Source organism: Quercus suber, unplaced genomic scaffold, assembly GCF_002906115.3.
Source record: "Quercus suber isolate HL8 unplaced genomic scaffold, Cork oak 2.0 scaffold_56, whole genome shotgun sequence".
Lineage (NCBI taxonomy): Eukaryota > Viridiplantae > Streptophyta > Magnoliopsida > Fagales > Fagaceae > Quercus > Quercus suber.
Window position 1 is genome coordinate 608,014 of NW_027069521.1, and position 9,362 is coordinate 617,375.

Below are 9,362 nucleotides of genomic sequence, written 5' to 3' on the forward strand. Positions count from 1 at the left end.
GGGTATCTCTTACTCTTTAGACTTATTATTTTTTTTTTGGGAAAAATACAATATACAAATATTATTATCCTTAAATCATGAAATTTGCATGTGATTTCTATGGTGATACTTCTAATATAATTGGCTTTAACGGAATTTGGTGATGTGGTAGAGTCAAAATCAACTATTCAAAATGAATGATAAAAAAAAAACAAAAAAAGACTATTTTACTCAAAAGTTGGGGTAAAAACCATTTAGGTGATGAGCTTATTATTATCTCACAATCACTTGACGAACATAAGATTTAGGAATTAGGATAGAATAATCTCTTTCAGTTTGAAAAGATTATTTTTTAATAGACGATGTTTGTACTTGTCACATCATCAAACTTCAATCATTATAATAAAAATGCCTCGAGAAACTAAATACAAAAAAGATAAATATCACATAATAAAGCTCATAATGACTATATTTGAATGGAATATCACAAGAATGGTATTGGTAATTTGTTCTAAAATTAATTATTGTCATGTGATTATTTTTAGAGCAAAAACCTAAAACAAAACTTAATAAATAGCCTTACTGACAGAATATAGAGACTAATGGAAGCACAGGCCAACTCTTGAGTTTCATTCTTCAGTTTTGTATTGTTGTTATTTTCTTTTCCTTTTATAATCCCTGCTAAGCCCCACGGCGGCTTTGTTGTCTGGGTATGCATATATCACACTAGAAATATGCCTCCAGTGTTCCTAATTTTCTCCTTTAGCCAATAATGTTGCCATATTTTGATAGATTTCCCATTGCCTACCCTCCAACAAGCTCCCTCTAGGACGGCATCACGACCTCTCAAGATGCTTTTCCAAGCATACGATCCTGAAGAGGATTCTTTTGCATCTATTAGAGAACCACGAGGAAAAAACTTCGCCTTGAACACTTTATAAAAGAGAGAGTCCTTATTATGGATAAGACACCACGCTTGCTTTGCTAAAAGGGCATCATTAAAGTGAGCCAAATTACAAAAGCCCAATCCTCCTACCATTTTAGATTTTGTTAATTCACTCCATAGGAGCCAATGAATTTTTCTTCAATCTCCCCTTTGGCCCCACCAATATCTTCTTATCATAGTCTCAATATCATCACAAAGCCTAATAGGAAGTTTAAAGCAACCCATGGCATAGGTAGGAATAGCTTGGGTTACAAATTTAATGGGTACCTCTCTACCGGCTTGTGATAACAACTTGCTCTCCCATCCTTGAAGCTTCCTCCATACCCTCTCTTTTATATAATCAAAGCTCACATTTTTTCCCCTACCCACAAAAGATGGCAACTCCAAATACTTCTCATAGGATTTAACTTCTTGAAGTTGGAGAAGATTCTTGATATTTGCTTTTGCTGATGTAGACTTGCTAAAAAAGATTGTAGTTTGGCTTTTTTGAAATTTTGCCCCGACAAAGACTCATATTCAGCTAGCAACTTCAAAATATTATTACAATCCTCATAGGTTGCCCAGAAAAAAAGCAAGCTATCATCTACAAAAAACAAGTGGGTTAATTTCGGGCCTCTTTTACATAAGGAAAAACCTTTAAGATCACCAATTCTCGCCGAGTGTTTAATGAAAGCATGTAGACCTTCAGTACAAAGGAGGAAAAGGAAAAGAGAGAGGGGATCCTCTTGCCTTATACCTCGTTTGGGATGAATCATTCCCATGGGTTCTCCATTCACCATAATGGAGTATGTCACCGTTTTTACACAACTCATAACAAGAGCCATCCACCTAAGGCAAAAACCCATTCTCTCCATAAGTTTCTCCAAATAAACCCATTCAACCCTATCATAGGCCTTACTCATATCTAGTTTTAAGGCCATAAATCTATGTCTACCCGAGCTATGGTTCTTCATATGATGGAGAGTTTCAAAGGCAACCATAATATTATCTGAAATAAGCTGATCTTTAGCAAAAGCAGATTGGTGTTTAGTGATTAGGGATGAGAGGAATTTCTTTAGTCTATTGATTTGAGCAAATATCTTGTTAAACATTACCTCAAAAAAAAAAAAATTTAAAAAGATATGTATACACTAAATAAGCGGATAAATAACTTTGTTTCAACCCACCAGTACTCTAAACAAGTTCTTAGGGAGGCTTATTTTGCCCTGTTATCTGATTTTAAAGAACAATTTCATTAAAACTATTTAGTTATGTAGTCTCATTTTTCTAGGTAGAACTCAATTTTCAAAAACTCGAAATCCATGGATAAAAAAAATGAGCAGAAATGTTTTCAAGTTCCCCTTTTTTTTTTTTTTTTTTAGGAACTCGAGTTTAAGGGAGTCGAGTTCTTCACATTGAAACTTGACTCTCAAAAACTCTAGTTCCAAACGAGGTTAAATACCTAAACAGTTTTGAATGAAGCTTTTTAATGAAATTGTTCTTGAAAATCAAATAAATAGCCAAAAAGGCCCTTAGGCATGTTCATAATATGGGGTTGCAAAGTGGTCCATCAATTAAGTAACAGTAAGGGAAATTATTTCCTTCACATTTTTTGTAGCTAAAGAAAGGCCACTATAAGGAAGTAATAGGGTCATACAAATTTTATCAAGTGGATTAAATCTACCTTCTTAAAAAAATAATGGATTAAATCTTATCTCAGCCCCACCCATGTTGGCTGGAGGCAACAAGGTGGCTCGATCAAGTGGGTTAAGTCATAACCTGAACTTAATTCACCTAGGAAACTAATGATTTTAGGAGGTGAAAGACTTTGAATTAAACCAATGTCATATGGTTGTCGTTAGGATTCGAATTCAAGCCTCTTTTAGGCTAAGAACGTAATTATTGAACCACACAATTATAAATAATAAGAAAAATTGTAGTAAAAAAAAAAAAAATTAAATATGAAAAACTATTTTTATAGAAGATTTTCTAGAGAAACAAATAGAGTGTAAATGTGTACTCCTTCCATTAGTCATACCAAAAAGACGTATTCCTCTCACATAAATCATAGAACAAAATTGGAAAATTATTGTCCCTCTAATTACACTTAATGTGGCATTCATAGGTACCCACAATTATGGGTTCTAACTTCTCACTTTTAATAATAATTATTAATTTTCATTAAATTGAACCTTTTTCCAACAAGCTGAAGTTTGACAATATTATAGGTCAAAATAAAATAAAGTAAATTATACCTAAAACCCACCATAATTCAAATTAAGAGTATTGTGGAAGTTGTTAGAAAATTTTACTGTATCCATAAATTTTCTGAAAGTAATAATACAATATCTAAATATCTATAGAAATCCATGATATACAATGAACACCGAAAAGAATCCCATAGGCCTTAGTTCAAAGTATTTCACGTATTTCTAGGTAATGTGTTATTAATCTTTAATAAACTAATTGGGTTTATTCTTTAATAAACTTTTAGTCCCAAAGAAATCAGTTGGAAGATGTGTATTCTTGGAAGCTATCCAAAATGACATTGCCTGCATCAAGGAAGTTCATTTTTTGTCCTCAACATCTCCTCTCTCTTGTTCGTCCTTGTTGATTTGATCAATGAATTATGTAAGTACTATATTGGTTTGACCTTTGAACATGTGTTACAAGAATGCCACGATTTTTTGAATGACCTTGACAACAACTTAGAATCTCCAATCAAAAAACCATACAAAGAGACTTAGCTCGTAAATACGTGATTGCAATATTGCATTCAACCCCAAGAAACTCTTAGAGGAGTTGACTTAATTTTTCAGATATATCCAAATTTTCAATCACTAGTAAACGAATCTATAGAGAGGTAGAGATAAATTTGGAGGCAAGAATGAATTTTAAGAGAACAAGCATTTGTTGAGTATTAAGATCAAATAACTTGAATCTCATTTCAATACAAATGAATTGGCAAAAGCAAGATTATGGAGTATGGGAAGGAATTGAAAACATGGGGTTTTTTAGGATTGCTGCTATGGAAAGAAGATTGCAAATTTTAATTCTCATTTAAAAATTCATTTAGGAAAGATTATTTCTGAATTAGTTATTAAAGATAGTAGAATTAGATCTTTGGATTGCTATGGATACCATTGCTAAAAAAAAATAAAAAATGATGATTAGTTTTCTCCAATATCCTAATGGTGGTAATCGTCGAACACTTCTTTGCAACTAGTATTTCAACTATCATTTTGATATTTGTGTGTTTTTAATAACTTTAGTCTCAATTAAATTGATTTCTTTCTACTAATACCAGAATGATCATGCCAAAATCATGAAATATGAAGTTTGTTATTGGCATGTTAAATGCATTCCATGCATAATATGGCCCCAAATATACTACATATTTATAATGTATTTTAAAAATAAAATAAAAAAGTTTTAAAACTTGTAAATTTTGAATGGTGTTGTTTATGTTGAACACCTCGCAAAGCTTTAAATTTCAAACTTTGCTTAAATTTGCAGTCTACAATAATAGGGCTCAATCTATGGCCGCCTCAACATAGTTTGGGACATAAGGTGACAATTTATAGTGGAGTCTTCTCTTATTTTTAAATATTAATTAAATAATATTTATGTTTTGATATTTTCCATTTAAAAAAAAAAATCTTACCTTTTGAGATGCAAGATTACTACTGATGAGTGTGAACTCGTCAGTACTTGTTCGACGGACGGAGACGATCTTCCAGCCCTTGGAGATGAACACCGGTGTGGTGCCTGCCACAACGCCTCCGATGCCAAAGTTAGTAAAAGAATGTTTGAACAATGCAGTTGGAAAGAACTAAGAAAATGTCTCAATGAGTTTTCTGTGTGTATGTACCTGTTCTTCAGCAATGTGGGAGGCTTATATACCCTCTCCTGGCTTCTAGCCGTTGGGTAGTTATGGAGGTTTTTAATGCTCATTTTCGTAACGCCTGAGGCCCTTTAGTGTGCCATTATTACCTTTCAACGGACTGTACAGTTGTCTTTGGAACTGCTTTGCCTGCATTGAATGGTTCGGATATGTTCGTCAGTAAAGCGTATGATCGACTCACCTAGCCTGAGTATGGAATCGTCCGTGTTGATGGAATCATCAGTGCGTCCATGAACTTCGTCAGTCCCGTCAGTTGCCCCCCGATTCTGTGTTCGTCATTGAAATGACGATCATAGAATGCGAAGAGTCTAGGTGTCGTTTGGGATTTCGATCCGCAGTAAATGCAAAGTGGCGGCGCTTCGCAAATCGTGGCACACGTGGCACGTGCTGGTAGGTGCAGTTAATGCTCTAATTTGGTGGGACTATTGGGCTTCCCGCTGGTTTTTCAGTTTTCCAAGGCCTCAGTTTAAAATCTTCCTTTGCTCACATTCTCTCTTTTTTCAAAAAGTTTTCTAATCATTTGCTCTAAGCTTCTTCTCCGGCGAACTCTTTCTGCCCTCTTTCTGCGAAACAGCTTCCTCCTCTTTTGGTGGTGCTTCTTCTTCTAATTGCTTCCTCAAGGTATGTTTATTTTCCAGTGTTTTGCTTCCCTGTTTTGTTACTGCCCTGGCTCTGATTCTATTCTTCTTCTTTTTGTTTTGTTGTTGTTGTTGTTGTTGTTGTTGTTTTTTTTTTTTTTTTTTTTTAAATTTTTTTTTTATGGGGGTTTAGTTCGCTGTTGTGTTTTCTGGGTTTTTCATGCTTAGTAGCTCAGAGGTTAGGGTAGCTTGTCCCTCAATTTCGTTTCTTTTTGCTCAGCTAGGTGGATTTTTGGGGGTTCCCTCGAACATTGAGGATTTTGTTTTTGAGGGTAGCTGCTTAAGTGTTGCTTTGGCTGATCTGGTGCCTCTGCTTCGTCAGTCTTTGGATTGGTTTAGGGACGAGGTTGGGGTGCGAGTAGATATGTCGGAGGTTAGGTCGAGTGAGCTTGAGACTGGATTGTCGTCCAACGGCGGCCCGGTGGACGAAGATACAGCCGTTTCGGGCTCTCGAGAGGTTAGGGCTTTTTATGCTCAGGGTGAGGGGTGTGGGTTAGATGCTGACACGCTGGCAAGATTTAGGGATAGATTTCAGTTTCCTAATAGGGTTAGGGTTCGTCTGCCCAGTGTGGAAGATCGGGCGTGTCACTTCTTCCCCGGTAAGGTTTGCTTTTATGAGGCTGCCTTCATTTGTGGGTTGAGGTTCCCCGTCCATCCCTTCCTGATGGAGCTGTTGCATTATTTTGGTATCGCTTCGGGGCAGCTCATGCCCAACTCCTGGAGAATTCTAATCAGCTGTATGGGGATATGGCTGGCAGCTAACGACGGGGATATGATTAGGGTAGACGAACTAGTGTATTTGTACCGTTTGAAGGCGTTGAAGGAGTATGGGTATTATGAACTAGTGCCTTGGGAGAGAGGGACTAGGATCGTCAAGAAATTACCTTCGTCATTCAGGTATTGGAAATCCAGATTCTTCTATGTATCTGGGAACGATTTTGAGACGCCTTCGGGGGAGGTTTGGGGTGATCTCCCGGTGTTACGTCGTCGGTGGGAAACCCCGACTTTAGGTGCGTCAACATTTCTACTTCGTTTCTTGAGTTTTGTCGCACTCCTGTTTATGGCTGCTGACATCGTCTTTCTTTCTTTCTTATAGTTAAGAGACGACCTAAGCTCAAGAGCAGGTACAGAGAGCGCGTGCAAAAGGCCATTAAGTACACGCAGACGATCGAGAACTGGGACGACCTCGTCAATCCCAAAACTCTTGCGTTCTTCTGTATCGGGCCTGAGCCTTCTGCTTTTGTTCTGAAGAACCTAGACATTGAAGGCAAAAAGAGTAAGTTATATCTTCGTCAGTACTGACCTTTCCTGTCCTTATGCTTTCCTTCGTGGCTAACGTTTTTCTTTTGGCAGAGATGACGTCGAAATTCAACAAGGACATGAATGCCAAGATGAGGGCGAAGAAGAGCGAGCCCTTATCTAATATAGGCAAAAAGACGGTACGCGTAGTAGGGAAGGGTCTCTCAGCCACTCCGCCGTCTTCCGTTACTCCCATTCTATCCGGTACCGAAACGACGAGGACTGCTTCTCCGTCTACTTCAGTGGAGGAGCTTCCCACGCCCGTTGCCAAGAGGCCACGCCTGACGGGGAAGGAGAAGGAGAAGGAGGTAGAGGACGCTGGGCGCTCGTCGGTCTGGAGCAACGAGAAGTTGGCGGTTGATCGGGCCCATACTATAGTGACTGCCGACGACCTTAAGGTCTTCTCTGGAGTTCCCTTTAATACGGTCGCTGGTGGCCACGTCCATAAGTTAGTCCAGGTGATGTGCTTTTCTCGAGCAACCCCTTTCAAATTTTTATTTTTTTCTATTTTTTTTATTTTTACTGAAGAATTTGTGTTTTTCTTTTTATTTTTTTTTTTATTTTTTTTTAGGCACTGGGAGAGAGTTTGCACATTGCTTCTGAGTATCTTACTCAAGAGGCTAAGCTTGCATCCCTCGTGTCAAAGGTGCAAGCTCTAGAGAATGAGAATTCTTAGCTGAAGAAGAACCTCATTGACTCCATGGACGAGACCACTACTTTGAAGGAGAAGGTCAAGGTCTTAGGTGATGACCTCAGAGTGGAGCGCCAACTGAACCTGGAGAAGGACGAGCAGCTCCAGAATTCTAAAGAGATGATGAAGACCATTGCTGCAAGGTCAGTTGAGGCCTTTCAGACCACTGAAGAGTACAATACTGTGCTCTTCAGCTAGTACTTCAAAGGCTTTGAGCTTCTGCGGAGATATCTAGTCAAGCATCCAACCGGCGTCGACATGGGAAACCTGGATCTGGAGGAAGTGGACAAGGAGATGGCCTCTGACGAAGCCGCTGCATCCATGACCCCTGCTGACGATGTTCTAGGAGATGCCCCTGCTGATGACGACACTGTTGCTGACGCCCCCAACGCCTGAGCCTGTTACTTAAAGAAAATTTTCTTTTATTTGTTTGCCCGTGGTGGCTCTTTTGTAAATTTAACTCAAGAACATCTTTTTTTTTTTTTTTTTTGGAAAACAATATTTGAACCCAGTGTTTATGGGTCGGCAAAAGAAACAAGGGTAATTTCTTTTTGTTAATTTATTTTTCGTGCATCTTGATGTGTTTGCAAGTTGAATGCTTTTAATTGCATGTGTGATATGTTTGTTGTAGCGTTTTTCGTTTTCATGAGACATACCTGGTTTGCATGTGTGTTTTACATTCGTCAATACATGCGATTATTACTTAGCCTTTTTGTTACTCATGTAATCGTCAGTAACGTACATCCGTCTAGGCGGAATCTTGTTACTAATGTAATCGTTAGTAACGTACCTCCGTCTGGGCGGAATCCTATTACTCAGCCATTTTTTGGCCTTCCTTTAGTGACATTGTATTCGTCAGTAACTTACATCCGTCTAGGTGGAATCTTGTTACTTAGCCATTTTTCGGCTTTTCTTTTGCCACATTGTATTCGTCAGTAACTTACATCCGTCAAGACGGAATCTTGTTACTTAGCCATTTTTTGGTTTTTCGTTTGCGACGTTGTATTCGTCAGTAACTTACATCCGTCAAGGCGGAATCTTGTTACTTAGTCATTTTTTGGCTTTTCGTTTGCGACGTTGTAGTCGTCAGTAACTTACATCCGTCTAGGCGGAATCTTGTTACTTAGCCATTTTTTGGCTTTTCGTTGTTTCTCCAGGCATGTATTATACACAAATATAGGCTGAATAATTCATTTATTAATCGTGAATGACGGTTGCGTCCTTTGATTACATCTACTGATGATATTTCTTCAAGTGTTCAATATTCCACGGTCTTGGGAGCCTTTGTCCGTCTAGGGTCTCCAGGTGGTAGCTGCCTTGTCTGGAGTAGTGAATGACTTTGTATGGCCCCTCCCACGTGGGGCCGAGCTTTCCTTAAGTTGCATCTTTGGTTGCCTGGGTTACTTTGCGCAGGACGAGGTCCTCGATGTTGAGTCTTCTGAGCTTCACCCTTCTGTTGTAGTAGTCTTTCATCTTTCTTTGGTATTTCTTCATCTTGCTGAATGCTTTGTCTCGTACTTCGTCCAGACAATCTAGGTCAATTCGGAGTAGGTCGCTATTTTCCTCTTCATTGAACGCTTCTCTCCTGATGCTGGAAATTCCCACTTCGACAGGGATGACGGCTTCGGTACCGTAGGTGAGTCGGAAGGGGGTCTATCCTGTTGGGGTTCTGGCCGTGGTTCTGTAAGCCCATAATACGTTGGGCAGTTCTTCCGGCCAGGCCCCTTTCGCATCGTCTAGTTTGGTCTTTATGATCTTCAGCAATGTGCGGTTCGTTACTTCCGTCTGTCCATTCACCTGGGGGTGGCCTGGTGACAAGAACTGGTTCTTGATGCCCAAGTAGGGGTGTCAATTCAGGTTAGCGCGTCGGGTTCGTGTCGTGTCGAGGTAGGGGTATTCGACTAAATGGCTCAACCCTAACCCAAC

The 9,362-nt window shown here is 38.9% G+C and overlaps 1 protein-coding gene across 1 annotated transcript; it reads left to right on the forward strand.

Moving 5' to 3' along the window:
* Window positions 1–5,732: 5,732 nt before the first annotated feature.
* Window positions 5,733–7,482, forward strand: LOC111994518 (uncharacterized). The gene is made up of 4 exons (XM_065772326.1): window positions 5,733–6,456; window positions 6,543–6,722; window positions 6,800–7,203; window positions 7,317–7,482. The coding sequence occupies exons 1-4, from the start codon at window positions 5,811–5,813 to the stop codon at window positions 7,419–7,421; spliced, it is 1,335 nt and encodes a 444-aa protein (XP_065628398.1). The 5' UTR covers window positions 5,733–5,810; the 3' UTR covers window positions 7,422–7,482.
* The last annotated feature ends 1,880 nt before the right edge of the window (window positions 7,483–9,362 follow it).